Raw genomic sequence first — 22412 nt, 5'->3', positions numbered from 1 at the left:
CAACCATCATCTAAATATAATTGTCCATGGAACTTAAAAAATGGTTCTAAATTGTATACAGAAGAGTTGAAAACAAAGAGAAGTCAGAATACTTCTGAGAAAAAGAACAGGGAGTGGGAACTTGTCATACCATTATCAGTTTTAAGGAACTTTAGTAATTCATCCAGTCTGATGTAGAATCAAAGACACACGAATGAAGTAATGGAATAGGAGGGAAAGGCCAAAGAAAAAAGACACATTCCTTTATTTAACTTAGGTATAAAGCATCTGTCCAGTCATTTAGAAAAAGGGAGTAGTGCTGATTATCAACATCAACATATGAAAAAGGTGAAATTATTTCCCACCCTCACACCATAAGTCAACTATGTACAGATTTAAAAAAGCAAATATTAAAAACAAAATTTTAAAGTTCTTAGTAAGCAGTTGTTATAAAAATGGATAAATTTGACTATTTTAAATCCAGATTTAAAACACATTGGACTAGATAGTCAGAGACCTCCTGCTAGTACACAGCAAATATGAAAAGGCAAGGACATATGTACACACACACACTCACCTACACAGGCATTTCACTTTCATAAATGTACTCTTAAGTGTAGCACTGTTACAGATATAATGCTTAATTAAAACTTATCACGGAAGTCACATGTGGTCTTCCCAGGTGATGCTAGTGGTAAAGAACCTGACTGCCAATGCAGGAAACTTTATATATATATAAATATAATTAAATGCCTCCCAAATAGAAACAATAAAGGGCTTTACTTGTTCTGGAAAAAGAGAGGTTTTCTGTCAGAGAATGAAACTATACTGAGATCTGAGTATTACAACACATTTTGATATGTTTCCAAATTCCTTTTAAAATGTATTGCTTAAAAATGCCTACTTATTATATATTCTCAGAGAACTAACAACTCTCAAGATGGTGGAGTAGAAGGACATCCCATTTCTTTCTTTTGAACAAACACTTGGTATTTTAATCGTCTCTCAGGTCACTCTTCTTATAAAAGATTTTATTTAAACCTCCTAATTCATCTGCTTCCCTGAAATGTATATCACTAAATAATGGATCTTTTCTCATATTAAACAGTCAATCACCTTATTTGAGTACCATCAGTGCAATTACAGGTTGTATTTCTACTTCTTAAATAGTGCTATTCATTCAGGATAATGATACTTTTCATTTTTAAAACACCTTTAATGTAAGATCATAAAGACATTTCCACAATAGAAAGTACTATTGTCAGTTCAGTTTCTTGATGACAAAATCAAGAAGGAGGGTTGGCTGAGAGAATTAGAAATCTTATTTGACTGCATTCCTTGTCCTATTTGTTTCACATGCTCAAATAATCAGTTAAAGAAAACCTTTCAGATTATTACAGATTACAAAATATTGAGTATAGGTTTTGGTGCTATAAGGTAGGTTCATGTTATTTATCTATTTTATATTAATACTCTGTGTGTGTGTGTGTGTGTGTGTGTGTGTGTGTGTGTGTGTGAGTGTGTGTGTTTAGTCACGTCCAAATGCTTGCAACCCCATGGACTGTAGCCCAACAGGCTCCTCTGTCTGTGGGATTCTCCCAGCAAGAATACTGGAGTGGGTTGCCATTTCCAATTCCACAGGATCTTCCCAACCTGGGGACTGAACCCACCTCTCCTGAGCCTTTTACATTGGCAAGCAGTTTCTTTACCACTGCTCCACCTGGGAAGCCCGTTAGTCATATGTAACATGTTAAATGATGGGTCATGCAAAGGTCCAATTCAGAAGAACATTTGAGAAAGAAAGAGAGAGGGTTGAGGGGGGAGAGGGGGGAGAGAGAGAGGCACAGAATTGAGAGAAATAGAGCAAAAAAAAACCCAAGTCCTGAAATAGAGCAAATTTTATGTGTCTGTGGAATAGAAAGAAGCCCAAGGTAGAAATATGGAAATGAGTGACTGGAGCATTAACAAGGCTCTTAGGGCCATGATAAACATTTTGTGTTTTATTCTAGTGGAATGGGAAGCCACCGCATGATTTTAGAGGGAAGAACCATCTGATTTGATGTGTGTTTCACAGTTTCACTCTGGCCACAGGGTGGAGACTGGATTGTTGTTGATCACTGTGAACTCAGGTACCAGCTAGGAGTTCAGGGAGAGATCAGCTGTAGCTTGGACCAATGCAGAGAAGAGGAAGTGGAGAGAACTGGACACCTCTGGTTGTGTTTTAGACACAGGATGTGTTAATGTCTTAGATGTGGGCTTTTGTTTGTTTGGTTTTTACCACTGGAGCAGTTTGAATTTTATTTTAGGATCTCATCTCCAGTTCTGGCATCCACTGAGCCCCTGGTCAGTCTTGGATGGATCTGCAACTGTTTAGGAGAGAAACTAGTGAAGGCAGGGGTGGGTCCTGCACTGTTAAATATGGATGGCAGTTGAGCATTTGAAATACCACTAATCTGTAAGTCTAAATTATATATAGAATTTTGAAGATGTGATATATAAAAATGATGTAAAGTATCTCATTAATATTTGTATATGTGTGTGTGTTAGTTGCTCTGTCCTGTCTGACTGTGTGTAATCCACGGACTGTAGCCTGCCAGGCTTCTTTGTCCATGAAATCCTCCTGGCAAGAATACTGGAGTGGGGTGCCATTCCCTTTTCTAGGGTATCTTCCTGACCCAGGGATTGAACCTGGGTCTCCTGCATTGCAGGAAATTCTTTGCCATCTGAGCCACCAGGGAATTGGTTATATTTTGATATCATAATGCATTACATATGATAGGTTACACAAATGCTTTAATGAAAATAATTTTCTTATTTATTTTAGTTTCTTAAACTTTATTTATTGGCTGATTGATTTATCTGGCCTTGCCATGAGGCTTGCAGAATCTTAGTTCCCTGAACAGAGATTGAACCCACACCCTTGTTACTGAAAGCATCGAGTCCTAACCACTGCACCACCAGAGAGTTCCTTAACCTTCTTTAAATAATAACTTTATAGACAAAAATGAGCAGACAGTATAGAAAGTTCACTTATTTCCTACCTTCAAACACACATTTTCTCCAGGAATTGACGTTTTGTATTAGTGTTGTAGTTGTTCAATCACTGAATCATTTCTGACTCTTTGTGACCCCATGGATTACAGCATGCCACGATTCCCTGCCCTTCACTATCTCCTGGAGTTTGCTCAAATTCATATCCATTGAGTCACTGATGCCATCCAGCCATCTCAACCTCTGTCACCCACTTCTCCTTCTGCCCTCAATCTTTCCCAGCCTCAAGGTCTTTTCCAATGAGTTGGCTCTTCACATCAGGTGGCCAAAGTTTTGGAGCTTCAGCTTCAGTATCAGTCCTTTCAATGAATATTCAAGGTTGTTTTCTTTTAGAATTAACTGGTTTGATCTCCTTGCTGTCCAAGAGACTCTCAAGAGTCTTCTCCAGCACCGCAGTTTAAACGCATAAATTTTTTGGCACTCAGCCTTCTTTATGGTCCAACTGTCCCATACTACATGACTACTGGAAACACCATAACTTTGACTACATGGACCTTTATCAGCAAAAGGATGTCTTTGCTGTCTAGGTTTGTCATAGCTTTTCTTCCAAGGAGCAGGTGTCTTTTAATTTCATGGCTGCAGTCAGCATCCACTGTGATTCTGGAGCCCAAGAAAAGAAAATCTGTCACTGTTTCCACTTTTTTCCTATCTATTTGCTATGAAAGTGATGGGACCGGATGCCATGATTTTGAATGTTGAGTTTTAAGCCAGCTTTTTCACACTCCTCTTTCACCCGCATCAAGTCTTTTTAGTTCCTCTTTACTTCTTCATGTTTTTAACACAGTACATTCATTACAGCTAATGAACCAGTGTTGATACATTGCTATTAGCTAAAGTCCACAATTTTTGTTCACTCGTTGTGTTTTACCATTATATGTGGAGTTTTAACTTAGGCTTCAAGTTGACTGAATGGATAGACAATTCTCAGTTCCTTATTAAGAGGGGAAAGACTGTGAGGAACATGTTTGGAAATGAAAAAAAAAAAATCAAGTGTTGTTTCTGGACACATAAAGTGGAAAATGGTTATCAGACAACCAAGTGGAGATACAGGTAATTGGATAAATCTATGCTCGGGGCTAGATGTATACATTTGAGACTCATCAGTGGAGCTAAGGGGTTATACTTCAAGTTAGCATGATCTGATGAGTTAATGAGAAATAAGAAAATGGAATGTGAGGACAGCTCACTCAAAAAACTTTCATTTTAACTGTTAAGGAGAATGGATAAATGAAACTGTAAGGTTATAATGAGGTTTATTGGCTTGCTTTTTTTTTTTTTTAAGATGAGAGCTATGAGAACTCACTTGTAAACTGAAGAGACCACCAAAGACAGTCTAAATCTATTGATGTGACAGAACAAAAAGATGAGACTGAAAGTGCCTGGAGAGAGAGTGAAGGAGGTCCTAGCACTAGTGGAGGAGCACATCTTTGATTGGATCAGGGGCTTGTGTGTTTCAGCAAGAGGGATCACTTGAGCATAGGTAGGTAGGCTGTAGGTTCTGTGGGGTGATGAGGAGGGAGTCTTTGTCTTATTGTGCCTTTTTTTTTTCCCAGTGAGAAAGTCTGAGATGAGCTGAAGTGGCAGGGGTGGAAGATGTTGGATGTGTGAGGCATGAAAGAGTCAGTCATCCAGAAGTGGGGGAAGTGTGATAGGATCAACACAGAACAGTGTTGACTATATATTTGAATCTGGGGTCAGGTCGGGCAGTAAGATTTTTGTTTTATGTGGACCATTTTTAAAGTCTTTATTGAAATTGCTACAATATTGCTTCTGTTTCCTGTTTCTGATTTTTTCGCTGGGAGGCACATGGGATCTTATCTCCCCCACCAGGGATCAAACCCACACCCCTGAATTGGAAGGCAAAGTCTTAACCACTGGACTACCAGGGAAATCCCTGAGGTCATGCATTTAAAGTCAGAGCAGAGCACAGGGTCGGGACTCGATAAAGCAAATGGGACACCTGATGTGCAGAATCTAGGGAGGTACTGAAACTCAGAGTCACGCCCCAGGCATCTCATGTGGTTCAATCTAGTCCTGACCTTACCAGCCAGTTGTATGATTTTTTTCTTTTTTTTTTTTTTTACAATATTGAGCTGCTTGTGTAAAAAAAGAGAATATACAATTGAGTTCAATCTTGAGTGTTTTGGCAGAGGAATAAAATCGGACAGAGGGAGACGTAAGTACAGAAGGCATTTGCAAGGAAAATCATAGAACCTATGCAAGAATAGGAGGAAAGAGATATTATCATGGGGGTGAAATATAATGAGAAATTGGAGTAACAAATGAATCAATAAATGTAGGGGCTCATAGAATTCTTGCAGTGAGGGTGGAAGGCAGTATACAGAGAGCAAAGTTTGGGAGATGAGGTAGTTACTGAGTTTAGAGTCTTATCATGAGAGCAGCTGGTGAGATGCATGAAAAGAATGAAAAGTGGAAGTATAAGCATCAGCTAGTGTAGAGGCCAGGATGCGGAGTCATTCAGGTATATGATGAAGCCATCAGAAATTATAAACAGAAATATGGATGGAGGGGAATATAGTGAGTCAAATGCTAAAGTTTTTAATGAACCGAGGCTAAGTAATGGATATGTGAGAGTAGTCTGACTGATCACTAAATAATTAAACTCTAGTATGATTCTAATTCAAATATACAGTTCTCTTTATTGATTGCCATGAATACTTGATAAAAATAAATTGGATAAGAAAAAGGAAAGCATGAATAATTGAGATTCTGTTGCAAGTTGCTATTTCCTCTGGCAGCTTCGTCCATGACTTCCATCTCATATATTCTTTTTTAAGGGTGCTAAAAATTAATATGTTAACTGATTTTATTTTTAGCCTTCTTATTTTTTCTGCTTACCAAATAGCACAGGTGGTTATGAGAAGAAAAATGGATAGTTTTGTAGCAAGGAAAAGAAACCAAAGTGGTAAACATGACTATGTACCGAGTGGCTTATACTTATAAATATATTTATAATGTATACACATAAAGGTGAATGAATTACTCTTGCATTGCTTTTTGCATTGTGGAAATAAGAAAATGTAGACCAAGGGAGCATAAGTGTAAGCAAAGGAATGGATAATGATATGATAACTTTCATCTATTGCATACCTGTTGGGTGCCAGTCACACATTAAGCACTTTAAGTGCATCATCTTATATAACCCTTGTGATAGCCCAGGGGGGCTAGGGTTATAATGTTCTCTTGACAATTGACAGAACAGGTTTTGGGAGAATAACTTGCCTGGATCACACAGGTAACCAGCAGAGTGAGAAATCAAACCCCAGTTTCCAAATCCCAAGTGCATACTCTTCCCCAGAACAATATTCAACAGAGTCAACATTTTCAAATAAAATCTTCATTGGTTGGATCATTTTTCTTACAAAAGCACATTGGAGTGTTTGAGTTGCCTAGTAATCAAAGTAAAATTTTTTCCATGCATTTCCATGCAGAAAATATCTAAGGTGATATAGAGACTCTGAGAGCAGTATCTGACTAGTAAAAGTTCCCTCAGTCTCCATGTTCTTTGATTTCATTTCTCCACTAGCCCACATTGATTGAAGGATATGTAAAAAATTGGTGCACTTCAAAATTTCTGAAATGATGTCTAGGATGGAAAGAAACACAGGAAAATTTCCTAGAGCATAATTTACTATATATGTATGAATTTAGCCTAAAATATTTGTATTTTTTGTGTTTTAGTAAAACATAATACATTGATGGATATATTGAAAAATTTATACTATCAATATTTTTTTTTCTGGGCAAAATCCCACTTAATTCTGTTTTTCAAGATGCCCAGTCTCAGTGCTAAAGATGACCTTTAAAATTTCTACTTGTAGAAATTAGTAAACAACATAGCCCCTCATGGCTTCCTTGATGGCTCAGTCAGTAAAGAATCCTCCAGAAATGCAGGAGACTTCCTGTAATACAGTAGACCTGGGTTTAGTCCCTGAGTTGAAAAGATCCCCTGGAGAAGAGAATGGCAGCACACTCCAATATTCTTGCCAGGGATATCCCATGGACGGAGGAGCCTGGTGAGCTACCGTCCATGGGGTTGCAAAGAGTCGGACACAACTGAGCGACTAAACCACCACCGCCATAGGCCCTCATGGCTACTCTGGGGTGTTCTTTGTTACATAGACCACAGTACCAGGGCAATTATTTAAAATAAACCAATAGGAATTGAATTAGTTCTTGGCTGAAACGGTTGAAGTAATTCAACTGCAAACCTAGCCCAAGATCAGAAATCAGATTTCTAAAACAAGTTGTAAAAGAAGTTTCTAACACTACATCAATGACAGTGAAAAGGGGGCTGATTTGGTCCCTTCATTTGTTACTATAAAAAATTAAAGATGATATAAGTGAAGTTATAATATTATATAAGAGGGTGAACATGGATTTGGAATTGTTAGTGGGTGCTTCTTTCATGTAATTTATTGCTTGCACCCTAAATATTGAACAGTCTTTGGTGCCCACAATAAGAGATGCAATATGCCTTTATTAAGGAGACTACAGTTTTGTGAGGAAGGCAGAGGATCCACCCAGTATTGAGCACATAATAAGCTCTCAATGAATATCTGTTGGATGGATATTTTGACTAGGGATGGGGATGAATTGTACAAGTGTATGGATGGTAGTGATGGCAGTGCCATGAGAGAGCAGGGCAGAACATGAAGAGGCCTTGGACCCCTGGCCCAGGTTTGGAAGATAAGGTTCCTTATAGGCGTGCCTTTAATACACATCTTGAAGGAATTATATAGAGAAGAAGGGTTAGGATAAAGGAGTAAGAAAACTTATAGAAAATAACATGTCTAAAACAGGATGGTGAGAAACAGTGTGATGAACATAAATAACTAGATTTTAAGTATATGTGACCTTGTGTTGGAAGAGGAGAACAAAAATTAGAAAGGGTGACTTCAGAAAAACCATACAAGCTCACTGAGAAGTTTTCTGTTCACATATAGACCCTGGATCTCAAACACAGCACTGTTTTCGTCTCTATATAATCTCACTGTTTGTTTTCTCTTCACAACCCTTCTTCTCTATATAATTCCTTCAAGATGGGTTTTAAAGGCACACCTATAAGAAACCTTATCTTCACTCTGCATAATGGGCTCCAGTTTCATCCATCTCATTAGAACTGATTCAAATGGATTCTTTTTAACGGCTGAGTAATATTCCATGGTGTATATGTACCACAGCTTCCTCATCCATTTGTCTGCTGATGGGCATCTAGGTTGCTTCCATGTCCTGGCTATTATAAACAGTGCTGCGATGAACATTGGGGTGCACGTGTCTCTTTCAGATCTGGTTTCCTCAGTGTGTATGCCCAGCAGTGGGATTGCTGGGTCATATGGCAGTTCTATTTCCAGTTTTTTAAGGAATCTCCACACTGTTCTCCATAGCAGCTGTACTAGTTTGTATTCCCACCAGCAGTGTAAGAGGGTTCCCCTTTCTCCACACCCTCTCCAGCATTTATTGCTTGTAGACTTTTGGATAGCAGCCATCCTGACTGGCGTGTAATGGTACCTCATTGTGGTTTTGATTTGCATTTCTCTGATAATGAGTGATGTTGAGCATCTTTTCATGTGTTTGTTAGCCATCTGCATGTCTTCTTTGGAGAAATGTCTGTTTAGTTCTTTGGCCCATTTTTTGATTGGGTCATTTATTTTTCTGGAATTGAGCTGCAGGAGTTGCTTGTATATTTTTGAGATTAATCCTTTGTCTGTTGCTTCATTTGCTATTATTTTCTCCCAATCTGAGGGCTGTCTTTTCACCTTGCTTATAGTTTCCTTTGTTGTGCAAAAGCTTTTAAGTTTCATTAGGTCCCATTTGTTTATTTTTGCTTTTATTTCCAATATTCTTGGAGGTGGGTCATAGAGGATCCTGCTGTGATTTATGTCGGAGAGTGTTTTGCCTATGTTCTCTTAAAAAAAAATAAAATAAAATAAAAATGCACCTAAATCACATACAAAAAAAAGAAACCTTATCTTCCAAACCTGCAGCAGGCGTCCAAGGCCTCTTCATGTTCTGCCCTGCTCTCTCATGGCACTGCCATCACTACCATCACTTTATTGTTCATAAAACAATAAAGAAAATAATAGCTAATATTTGTATACTTCTTACTATTTACTGAATGTTTCTTGTGTATTGGTTTGTTTAATCCTCACATATCCCTCTGAGGTGGGAATTAAAATTAGCCCATTTTAAAAATGGGCTGAATGAGGTACAGGGAGATAAAGTAACTTACCTGAGATCGTCTGTCTAATAAGTGTCAGTGCTGGGGTTGGAATCCAATGATCTGGCTCCCAAACCCACATTTCTAGTATATTATAATTTAGTGCATGTGTATATATTTACTTATTTATAGTGTTTATAATTTAGTATACTGCCTCTTTGTGAAATGCCAAATTCAGTATAACTTGTTATAATTAGGTTGAATTATCTAAGTTTGGTGGGGGGTGCTTTCCTGGTGGCTCAGTGGTAAAGAACCTGCCTGCCAATGCAGGAGACATGGGTTCGATCCTGGATTGGGGAGATCCCTGAAGAAAGAAATGGCAACCCACTCCAATATTCTTGCCTGGGAAATCCCATGGACAGAGGGGCCTGCGGACTATACAGTCTGTGGGGTCCAACCTAGTGACTAAGCAACAACAATCCAAGTTGGGCAATTATTTTTATGATGATATAGTTTTAATTCACTTGACTTCCAATATACTTTCCCAAGTTGGAAAAAGAGATATGGAAACAGCTGGCACACTAGGAATTATATATAACTCAAGAGTATATTCATGAGAATATGTTACACAAGTGACATTCTCCTAAAACATTGGGAGGCTGTTGTAGGAGATAAGGAGCCATTAAGTGAGGAATATGACAACACTGGGAAAGTTAGAAAAAAATGAACATTCCTTTATTCACAGAGTATATGATATCAGAATTTTAAAGTAGTATATAAATAGCAGGACTTGATGATATTAATGTGAAATTCATAACTTGTATATATATATATGTGTCATCTGGTAATCTCTTACCCATGGAATTTCCATAATCCATTGTCTAGATATTACTTAAGGGATTTTCATTATCCTATCTATCACTCTGCATTGGTGTCTGCTGAGAATACATATGGGGTGAATCATCATCATTATTATCATAATATTTAATTACCATCTGCATTGTTCTTTGTACTTGACAAGTATTTGTTTAAGTTTCATAATAACTCTATGAGAAATGTATTATTATCATTCCCATTTTAGTTAGCCTGCTCAGGATCAGGGCTTGCCTGGTGACTCAGTGGCAAAGAATCCACCTGCCAATGGAGGAGACACAGGTTCAGCCCCAGGGTTGGGAAGATCCCCTGGAAGAGGAAATGGCCACCCACTCCCATATTCTTGACTGGGAAATCCCATGGACAGAGGAGCCTGGTGGGCTCCAGTCCATGGAGCCTCAGAAAATTTGGACTCGAATAAAAACAACAGCAACTGCTCAGAGTCACTAAGACTAAGAAAATATTTTGATCAGTTGTGGCACAGGGGTTTCCACTCACGTATCTAATGAATAGCTAAGAGAGAGAAGAGCTCCTGTTTTATGCCCCAATTCCCTATTTATAGGGATTTGATTTATACCTAAAATTATTCTTGATTTATATCTTGATTTATATCTAAAGTTATTTCCCATGTGAACTAATAAGAATAATTTAAATGCATATAGATTTTTGAGACTTCTAAATATGTTCATCTTTATTGTTAAGTCCCTATGTGACAACTGAAGAAAAGAGATATATATAAGTTGTGAAAATAAATGCAGAAGCAAAGTGAGTATGAATGAGCAGCCCTTGTCTCTCGTAACAATGCTCTTTCCTCCATGCTGTGCCAATCTCTTGTGCCCTTAACAGTGTTTGTAGATGCCAGGTATCTCTTCCGAGATTTCACACTGCATTCAAATTTTAAGAAGATTCCAGAGAACATAAAATGAGTTGAAATTCTCCAGGCAAAAGTACTGGAGTGGATAGCCATTTCCTTCTTCAGGGAATCTCCCTGACCTAGGGATCAAACCCAGATCTCCTTCATTGCAGGTGGATTCTTTACTATCTGAGCCATCAAGGAAGCCCAACAAATTGTGGAAAATTTTTAAACACACGGGAATACCAGACCACCTTACCTGTCTCCTGAGAAACTTGTATGCAGGTCAAGAAGCAACAGTTAGAACCAGACACGGAACAATGGACTCCTTCAAAATTGGGAAAGGATTACGTCAAGGCTGTGTACCGTCACCCTGTTTATTTAACTTATTGCAGAGTACATCATGAGAAAAGCCAGGCTGGATGAATTACAAGCTGTAATCAAGATTACCAGGAGAAATATCAACAACCTCAGATATTCAAATAATACCACTCTAATGGCAGAAAATTTTACTACCTTAGGGGTGGCTCAGATAGTAAAGAATCTGCGAGCAGTGCGAGAGACCAGGGTTTGATTCCTGGGTCAGGAAGATCCCCTAGAGAAGGGAATGGCAACCCTCTCCAGTATTCTTGACTGGAGAATCCCATGAGCAGAGGAGCCCGGTGGGCTACAGTTCATGGGGTCACAAAGATCGGACCCACTGAGTAACTAACAATGTAGAAAGCAAAGAGGAACTAAAGCGCTTCTTGATGAAAGTGAAAGAAGATAGTGAGAAAGCTGGCTTAAAACTCCATTCAAAAAGCTAAGATCATGGCATCTGGTTCCATTACTTCATGGAAAATAGAAGGGGAAAAAGTGAAAACAGTGTCAGATTTTATTTCTTGGGCTCCAAAATCACCGCAGTGACTGCAGCCATGAAATTAAAAGACGTTTGCTCCTTGGAAGGAAAGCTATGACAAACTTCAGTCAGTCAGTCAGTTCAGTCGCTCAGTTGTGTCTGACTCTTTGTGACCCCATGAACTGCAGCACGCCAGGCCTCCCTGTCCATCACCAACACCCGGAGTCCACCCAAACCCATGTCCATCAAGTCGGTTATGCCATCCAACCATCTCATCCTCTGTCGTCCCCTTCTTCTCTTGTCCTCAATCTTTCACAGCATCAGGATCTTTTCAAATGAGTCAGCTCTTCACATCAAGTGACCAAAGTGTTGGAGTTTCAGCTTCAACATCAGTCCTTCCAATGAACTACTAAGTCTTAAAAAGTAGCATTGGTTTTTCACCAGTCATGTTCATCTTCACTTGCAGTAGCTATAACCAAATTGCTCTCTGCATCAGTTCAGTTCAGTTCAATTGCTCAGTCGTGTCCGACTCTTTGCGACCCCATGAATGCAGCACGCCAGGCCTCCCTGTCCATCACCAACTCCTGGAGTTGACTCAAACTCACGTCCATCGAGTTGGTGATGCCATCCAGCCACCTCATCCTCTGTTGTCCCCTTCTCCTCCTGCTCCCAATCCCTCCCAGCATCAGGGTCTTTTCCAATGAGTCAGCTCTTTGCATGAGGTGGCCAAAGTACTGGAGTTTCAGCTTCAGCGTCAGTCCTTCCAAAGAACACCCAGGACTGATCCCCATTAGGGTGGACTGGTTGGATCTCCTTGCAGTCCAAGGGACTCTCAAGAGTCTTCTCCAACACCACAGTTCAAAAGCATCAATTTTTCAGCACTCAGCTTTCTTCACAGTCAAACTCTCACATCCATACATGACCACTGGAAAAACCACAGCCTTAACTAGACAGACCTTTGTTGGCAAAGTAATGTCTCTGCTTTTTGATATGCTATCTAGGTTGGTCATAATTTTCCTTCCATGGAGTAAGCGTCTTTTAATTTCCTGGCTGCAGTCACCATCTGCAGTGATTTTGGAGCCCAGAAAAATAAAGTCTGACACTGTTTCCACTGTTTCCCCATCTATTTCCCATGAAGTGATGGGACCAGATTCCATGATCTTAGTTTTCTGAATAGACAGCATTATTAAAAACCAGAGACATCACATTGATGACAGAAGTCCATAGAGTTAAAGCTATGGTTTTCCCAGTAGTCATGTACAGATGTGAGAGCTGGACAATAAAAAAGGATGAGTGCCAAGCAATTGATGCCTTCAAACATTAGTGCTGGAGAAGACTCGCAAGAATCCCTTGGACAGCAAGGAGATCAAATCAGTCAATACTAAAGGAAATAAACCCTGAATAATCATTGGAAGGACTGATGCTGAAGCTGAATCTCCAATACTTTGGCCACCTGATGTGAAGAACTGACTCATTGGAAAAGACCCTGATGCTGGGAAATATTGAAGGCAGGAGGAGAAGAGGGCAACAGAGGATGAGATAGTTGGATAGCGTCATCAACTCAAGGGACTTGAGCCTGAGAAAACTCCAGGAGATAGTAAAGTAAATGGAAGCCTGATATGCTGCAGTCTATGAGGTTACAAAGAATCAAACACGACTGAGTACCTGAACAATCAGAGAACAGAGGCTATTAAATTTCTCTCCTTGAAATGGGAGGAAAGTGCCCTAAATGCTGCTGTGTGATTTTGATTTTATTTATTTGCAAGTTACTGTTTTATGTCATCATTTTGTTAGATAAGTTAAAAGTTTTAGACTTTTGTGATTTTTAGTTTTCTTTTAAAACTCGACAAGTAGAATAAGACAGTGGTCCCCAACCTTTTTGTCACCAGGGACAAATTTCTTGGAAGACATTTTTTCTATGGACTGTGGGTTGGTGGGGCGAATGGCTTTTTGGATGATTCAAGCACATTACATTTATTGTGCACTTTATTTCTATTACTATTATATCAGTTCCACCTCAGACCCTTAGATGTTAAATCCCAGAGGTTGGGGACCCCTGGAATAAGAAATTCATTATAAGATGGAACTATATAGAGTTGAAATGTATAAGTATTAATAGTACATATATTTTTTGAGAGTACAATATGGAAAAGAAATAGCAAGTAGGGGACAGTTTCTCAAATAGTATAGAAATTAAACCTGGTATAGGGCAAGAAGAAACTCAGGAAATGGAATATGCAGAGACAAGATAGGCACAAAGGAAACAGATTAATGTTTAGGTGAATTTGTCAAGATAGCAAAGTATAAGGCAAGAAGATAAAGGGGGTGGGATGGGAGCAATATCTAAAGACGGCTAGAGAAAAGGAAGTTCTATATAGACATTGAGGCTATAGATGGAACAAGAAAACATTGGGTGTCAAGATCATTTTCTATTCTGAAAACCTGTGATTATTGTTGAAGTTAAGATTCTCTTAACAAAGAATGGAGGGGAAAATGAAGGGGAAAATCAGTTTGAGGGAGAGCTGTGGTTTCAGATCTTTGGGGACTGGTAAGACTAAATATTTCCAGTGTTATTAACATATATTAATTGTTAACTAAATTTGTTGCCTCCAATCAATTGTGTTACTGTCTCTACACTAAAAGGAGACTTGATCTTGGGATGGGATGTTTTTATGATATTTATATGCAATTAGTTTATAAATCTGAAACACCAATGCACATACACTACCATGCATAAAATAGATAGCTGGTGAGAAGCTGAATATAACACAGGAATCCCAGCCTGCTACTCTGTGATGACCTAGAGGGATTGAATGAGGGGAGGAGGGAGGCTCAAAGGCGAGGGGGTATATGTATAATCATGGCTGATTCGCATTGTTGTACGGCAGAAACCAACACAACATTGTAAAACAATTTTCCTCCAATTAAAAAATGATATTGCATGTTTTTCGAATACTTAAATCAGAGGAAAATAGCAAAAACAAAAGGAGAGAGAGAGAAATCCTGTGATTATGTAAAAGTTAATGAGGGAAAGTAAAAGTGAGCAGAAGCTATTAAGAGAAAAAGATTAAAGCTTCCAAGAGAAACGGGAGTTTAGAAAAGATGACTTTTCTTGCATCCTGCTGCCCCATCACTATCACACTATCACAGTGAATTGGTGGATCTTCTGTGATTTGCGCAGAGGTGGGACTTATTGATCACTGCCTCACCCACCAAGAGGGTCCAAACAGTAGCCCATGTTGATAAATTCTTGGGCAGAGGTAGCAAAAGCAGCGTCTTAGAAGTGATACTGCTATTTTATTATTTCATTTGGCCACATTGCACAGCATGTGGAATCTTAGTTACCAGACCAGGGATTGAACCCACACCCCCTGCACTGGAAGCATGGAACGACTGGACCACCAGGGAAGCCAAGAAGAAACATTGAACGGGGCTATCGATCCAGATGGCCTTCAAGTCCAAATAAAGTAAAACTCTAGGGAATCTGCCTGGGATGTTCCCCTGCCACATTTTGAGTTACTGATCATAGTTTATATTGTACAATAGCTGTTTTATATTGTACAATAGCTGTTATGCTTCGAGGAATTTACACTCTTCTCTATTAACTGTCATTCTCTGTAGCTGGTAGTAGCTATCTAGCCTATCAACTTTTATTTATTTAACTGTTATATACATTGCCTAACTTGGATGCTCATCATTTACTTTCTAACGTGTGTAATGAGGCAGGTCTTCTTGAATGTACGTCTGAGCTTCTTTTCATGTCAGAGATACTATGCTATCAAGAATGACCTTGTATGGATTGTAATCTTCATATCTCTTACTATGCACAATATATTTTTATCTACTAACTTTTTCTTAGAGAAAAATAAGCCCAGTAGGCTATCTCACTGGAAAGTTATTAATATTGTTTTCTAAACATTTACAGGTAGTGCTGGGACACCAGTCACTTTTAATGAAAACGGAGATGCTCCTGGTCGTTATGACATCTTCCAGTACCAAATAACCAACAAAAGTACAGAATACAAAATCATTGGGCACTGGACCAATCAGCTTCATCTAAAAGCAAGTATCAGTATGAGCTTGCATTTATGTCTATGGTTCTCAAGGAGTGATGCTTTACTTTTAAGTGTATTACATCAATATACTATTCATTAGAATTGATTTTCTCATAAGCAGACTTTTAGAAAATGTATGATTTGATCCTTCCTCAACCTTAAAATGCGATGGAAAGTCTTAAGTGTCTCTGGAGAAATCTGGTATCTGTAGGGATTTAATGAAGATCTCATTTCCTTTTAAGTGACTATATAAACACTTTGGACATTTTACAGTTTTCTGAAAGATTCACTTGTTCAAATGTTTATACAGTGTGTGTGTGTGTACATGTACGTGTGGGTGTTGGGGAGGAGGGATGACTGTGTGCCATGAATGACCAAGTTGGTGCTTAAAAATAAGTGCATTTCATCTTTGCCACATCATAAGTTGAGATCTATGGCTACATCTGATGGATGGAAATGAATCATGGAAATGAATCATATAAATTCTCATTTATATTACCTTTTTGAATCACAACACCAGAGAAAGTTAATGTACCCAAAAGAGATTTTAACAACCCATAGGGCTGCCTGCCATCGCCATCTCCTGGAGAGTCATCAAAGTCCAGAGATTTTGTTGCTCCTATAACTAGCCATGTGAGGACAACTTGGGGACCGGATGGAAGCAAGTCCCAGGGTGGGTCCCACCCTGAGAGGTCCCACCTGGGTCCCAGGTGGGATGGTGCCAAAGGCAATTGGCATCTGCCTGCCCAGCACTGTGCTGTCACCAACACCCTGGGCTCTGTCTTCTCCTGCTGGGACCAGCTGGGGATGGCATGTGGATGGAGGCAGTAGGAGAAACTCTAGCAGATGTGTATGGTGGGCAGGCAGCCCTCCAGAGGGACTATCCTAGGGAACGGGGTCTTTGTGGACCCTGGAGAGTGGTGTCTGGTACCAGCACCCACTAATCAGAAGGGGCTCTGGAGCAGGAAGCTAATCCTGAACCTGATGGATGGGGAGGCCCAGAAAGTCCCAAGGCTGGTGGCTGCATGATGGGGGTGTAGAGGTGTTGGAGAAGCGTCTGCTTACCACTAGGTAAGGAGTTATTTCAGATTTAAGAGCCTGGGGTGCCATATCCATGCACACTGACTCCTTCCAGTACAGAGAAATAAGGAGTGTGCCTGGGAGTCTCAGCTGAGGGTCAGATTTCCTTCATACATGAACATCGATGTCCGTAGTACATTCTCGTATCCGTCTGTAACACTGGGCTGTTTACAGGGACTGAGTGGCTGAAGAATCACTACCCCAGCCGTGTTTCCTCTGTAGGCAGTAAGGAGCCTTTAAAATGTGTCACAGAAACTAGAAGCATATGATTCTTTGGTTCTTCTGTCCTAGTATTTTACTCTTTCGTCTAATAAGAGCCTCTATTCTTCTTGATTCTCAAAGCTACCATAGCACTGTGAGAGCTGAGTTCCTCTCTTAAATGAATAATTAAGCTCCTTTCCAGGCTGCAGCTTATCCTAGCTGGAAGTAGTGATGTATGCCATCCATGCGGGTGGGGAGAGAGATCATTCTGGTCTGTGGGCGTGTTACACGTGTGTGCTTTCTTATGTCTGAACCCATTCAGAGGACATCAATTTAGTGCGGTGTTTTTAATATGTTTTTCACTTCTTAATGTCCAAATATAGCCCCTGAAATGCTATGTTTATACTGCAACAGTTACCACAATTCTCAGCAAAGCAGATAATAAGAAATAACAAAACTAGGATATTTTATGATTGATTGTCTAGGTATGCCTTCCTGATAATTATCACAGTTCTGCATTCAATAATGCACAAAGACAACTTATTTTGCAACTATTGTTATAGTATGTAAGACTGCATATCTACAGCTTACTGCCTCTAGGAACCTAATGAAATGTCCATCCTCCTGCAACCCAAATTAACATTTACTGAAACAAAAGTTTGATAACTCTACAGGTTGTTGATACCAACCTGAGCATCTATAGTTTCTTGGCAAAAGTCCTTTTGACAGTGGACCTCTGTGAAATCAAATAATTGAACACAACAAAGAAAATTTGCTAAGGGTTAAAATGGGGAAGCTTCTTTTTATCTGACTTTTATAAATGCCAACCTGCTTACTATAGTCTTATGGTTACGGATTTGAATAACAAAGTTTAATGGTTGAAAAATCCATGCACATATATATAATACCAAGATACCTAAAATAACTGTACACAAGTAGACATGCACACACACATCTCTCACCATATATATGCTTATTATAAAACTTTATGTTGACTCTCAAGCTGCTCTTTTATGTACATTTATGGTGCATGGAAAGTTTTATGTTTATTATTGTGTTGTTGCTCATAAAATATATCAAAACAATTTGTGAGAATTATTTCTCATGCATGATTATGATTGTTTATGGATAAATAGCCATCTGAAACAGAGAGAATCAACTCTCAAGAAAATAGAGTCAATTAGATTGTAAAGAGAGGTTTTAAGTCCAGGGTTGGATTCTGAATTTTATCAGAACAAACAAAATGATTATTTCTCCTTGGAAACTGGATTACTCATCTGTTTGAAGGTGCAGTAGGAGCTGCTTGGAAAGTGACAGGTTTACTCAAGCTCTGCTTAGATCTCAGGCAGTGTGTGCGCGCTTAGTTGCTTAGTTGTATCCAACTCTTGGTGACCCTGTGGACTGTAGCCTGCCAGTCTCCACTGTCCATGGGGGGAAAAAAAGAGAGTACTGGAGTGGGTTGCCATTTCCTCCTCCTAGGGGTCCTCTCGACCCAGGGATTGAACCCATGTCTTCTATGTCTCCTGCATTGCAGGCGGATTCTTTACCCACTGAGCCATCACGGAAGCCCCTGATCTCAGGGAGGACATTAAACAAATGCTTTGCCTCAGTTTTGTCATTTATAAAGTGGAAGCATTGATAGCACTTACCTTAGATGGTTGTATTAAGAATTAAGTGAAATCATACAACAAAGCAGTTAGTCCAGAGCTTGGCACATATGATGCCCATAAACATTACCTATTAACTAATCCAATGTCTCATGGTACTGTGTGGTCAGGGGAAGATCTGAGGATGAGTGTGGTGAGTAGAAAAGTGAAGGTCCTGTTGGGAGAGGCACTTGTTTGCTTTAACAAGTTCAGAATCTGTTCACTTAAAATGGGGACCATTTTGGCTAATGAGAAGCTGCTGTGTGGCGCGGGGAGCTCAGCTTAGTGCTCTGTGTTGACCTGGATGGGTGGGGTGGTGGAGATGGAGGGAGGCTCAAGAAGGAGGATATATATATGTTTACTCACAGCTGATTCACACTCTTGTACGGCAGAAATCAGCACAACATTGTAAAGTAAGTATCCTTCAATTAAAAATAAGTAAATAAATGGAGACCATTTGTCCCTATAGCCTATTGCCTGCCTTTAATATTGACCTTAATACTTAGCAAATATCTCTGCATTACAAAGTAAACTTTATTTAATGTAAATACATAGTTTCTTTTTCTATGGTAGGGTGTGGCTGGATATTGTCACCTAGGCAGTCATTTTGAATAGATTGGATACATTCGTTCTGTGCACATACTCTATGCTAAAAGTTGGAATTAGAGTGAAAATGTGGACCTTGCTCTCAGGGTTCCCACAGACTGGAAGGATAGAAAGACCCTCAAATCAACAATTCTAGTGCAGTGAGGCAGGAACACAGATGAGCGTATGTCTGTGGTTTTGCACTCACAGCCAAACACAAGCTTCTAACCTGGCCTGACTGCTGATGGGGGTTCTGACGAGGGCAGGGGAGAGCACTCTTCAAGCTCTCCCTCTCTCCTTGTTCTCTTAAATCAAATCTGCAGTAGATTTCATACTTTCAATGATAAGCATTGGATTGAATTTGACTTATTTTAAAAGCAACTCAGCCATAGGATAAGTTTGTACATACAGGGTGTATGATTAAGCATATATGAGTCCAATAAATTTGTCCCGAATATATCTTAGTGAAGTAAAAGAAATTTTTTTTTTTTCCAGTGGGTGTAAAAGAAATTTTAAATCAAGTAGTTTATTCTTTTCTCCCCCCTGGAAAATTATGAAGCATTTCATTTCCTCGAAAGCATTGTCTGTATTGTTCCAAGTATTTTTTCTTTTTTTTATGTAACTAGCATATGTTCTTATCTTAGCAATTACAATCAATTAGTAGAATTGTTCATTATGTTTTTGGTTTTTTATTCCATAATCTCAGTCTACCCATGAAGGGCGTATTGTCTACCTGAGAGTGAATTTGAACAATTAGGCTTCTCCGTTTGGTGAGACTGAACCTCTCAAGAGGCAGGTGGTCCTTATTAGTGATTACAAAACATCGTAACCTAGAGGTTCAGAGAAAACAGTGGAGCCTGAACTGTAAAAAGAACAGCCATATGCTGCTTCGAGTCCACAGGGAGAAGGTGTATGGAGTTTAGTGGATGGGCCTAAAATAACTGAGGACTTTGTACTTCCAACCAGAGCTACTCTTTCTAGATTACTGTAAGAATTTGAGACATATTTTTTGCTTGTTTTGTTATTTTATTTTATTCACTTTAGTTCAAATAAATAGTTCGAAAATTAATACAAATATTAGAAGACAATGACTTCATAAGGGTGTTCCCACCACAGTTGTTAGCAGCGTGGTGTCAGTCGGAAATGGTGATTTGAAGGAGAAGGGCTTCATTTAATTTTGTGTGAGTCACTCCATAGAAGAAAGTAACTCTAGAACAGGTATTGAATTCTGACCCTCATTTTTGTCATCCGTTAAGTGGGGATAATAGACAGGTCTGTTATGGAGATTAAATGCATTGGCATATAGGGGTCAAGAACAAGACCTCAAAGTCAGAAAGAAGATTTTTGTGTTTTAACCTTCCATTACCGAGCCTTGCACATGCTATTTTAGCTCTTTTAGTCTCGGATTCTTCGTCTACATGAAACAATCATAACTACTTCATAGAGTTGTTGAGATAAGTGAAGGACGTTGCATAAACAAAGATCCTAGAATACTGCCTGCTGCATATTCAGTGTTAAAAGAATATGATATAATAACTTTGTTTTATTTTTCCAGGACAACCAGCCTATTGCAGGAGACTCTTAATGGGTATTGCTATCTGAAATTACATACGTGAAAAGTCTTTTCTGCCTTTATCTTGATGTTCTGAGTAGGGAGTAATTGTAAAAAGTGGTGCATGCATTATGATAACTTGTGTGTGCCTGTATAACAAATCCCAGATGTCTATTTTGTATGGAAAAAAAAAAGTGGGTTCCATGAGTCAATGCATTGAGGACAGCAAGAAACTTTAGTAAACTTTCTGGTAGAATTTAGCCCAAATAAATCCGTCTTTCCTGAGATGGTTAGATAGCATAAATGACTCAATGGACATGAATCTGAGCAGACTCTGGGAGATAGTGGAGGACAGAGGAGCCTGGTATACTGCAGTACATGGGGTCAGAAAGAAGTGGTCAAGACTTAGTGACTGAACAACAAAATTCCTATGTACTTCCAGTGTAGTATTTATAACATGATCTTTTGAGTATATATCTTTTCCTGTCAATGGCCAGTCAAATACTTGCTATACTAAGGGGTTCCTCAGCTTGCTTGGAATATCGAAAGAGAGAATTTCTGAGTCCCTTCATTTGTTCCATGGTTATATTGCTTTGGATAGACATCAAAAGTTTTTAACCAACATCATTAGATTCCCTAATGTCATAGATGAACAGCTTTTCTATAATGAAGAATATTGAAATTACCTTGAATTAGAGGATAGAGTGAATGGAGCGGAAACAATGTTCAAGGGGACACTTGACCCTTTATTTGCTGTGACTCTTAGAAATCATGCATATTCTCTTTGCCTCTGTTTCCCAATTGCTAAGTTGCCTGCATTTGAAAATGATTTCATATGATTGTAAGTGCATATAAAAGATCACTCACCCTATGAGACAAGCATTATAAACAGCTCTTCCCATCCTACAAAGTATGAATGTGAAGTCAATTCTCTGAGACCCTAGACTATGTTCTAATAGAACTTTAAATGCCACTATAGTTCTTGCCTTTATATTCTACTCAGACAAGACTTTTTCTTGGCTTCCTTTCCTTGTAACAAGATGATTGTCAAAACCTGTTGACATATATATGACATAATATATACATATATTATGTTGACATAAATGTACAGAATGATATTTTCATTCACCAGACACAAATGTGTTCTTTTCAAAATTAGTCATTTTGGTTTCAGTAATTATTTTTTTGTTTATGAGAAAATAAGCATTTAGTAAATTCATGTTTTTGACACATGAAGCAAAGTCAAGGTATTTGAAGTTTCACTATGTTCTTACTTGCACAGAGTAGGGGTTCAGTAAGTATTAGTATTTGTTAACTTTTGCCATGAACACTATGCTGATATTTTCTAAGTACTGGTTTACTATGGAACACTGTTCCAAGATTATTGATTATCACATAGACTTGTGCACAGATTATTCAGTGACTGCTCCCTGCCAGGCTGAACGTTAAGCCATTGAGGAGCACGAAGTTCAATAAGCTCCCAGGTAGCAAATGATTTGCAATCAATTAAAGGCAACT

At 38.9% G+C, this 22412-nt stretch overlaps 1 protein-coding gene across 4 annotated transcripts in view; it reads left to right on the top strand.

The window, feature by feature from the left end:
* The window catches only part of GRM8 (glutamate metabotropic receptor 8), an 834842-nt gene that overhangs the window by 645676 nt on the left and 166754 nt on the right, over positions 1-22412 (top strand). For all 4 annotated transcript variants that reach the window (XM_043873262.1, XM_043873263.1, XM_043873264.1 and 1 more), the window contains exon 8: positions 15701-15837. In XM_043873262.1, coding sequence (XP_043729197.1) covers positions 15701-15837 — 137 coding nt within the window. The remainder of the gene's footprint in view (positions 1-15700; positions 15838-22412) is intronic.

This window comes from Cervus elaphus, chromosome 18, assembly GCF_910594005.1.
Source record: "Cervus elaphus chromosome 18, mCerEla1.1, whole genome shotgun sequence".
NCBI lineage: Eukaryota > Metazoa > Chordata > Mammalia > Artiodactyla > Cervidae > Cervus > Cervus elaphus.
Note: the sequence above shows the minus strand (reverse complement) of the source record. Positions and strands in the feature narration are given on the sequence as shown.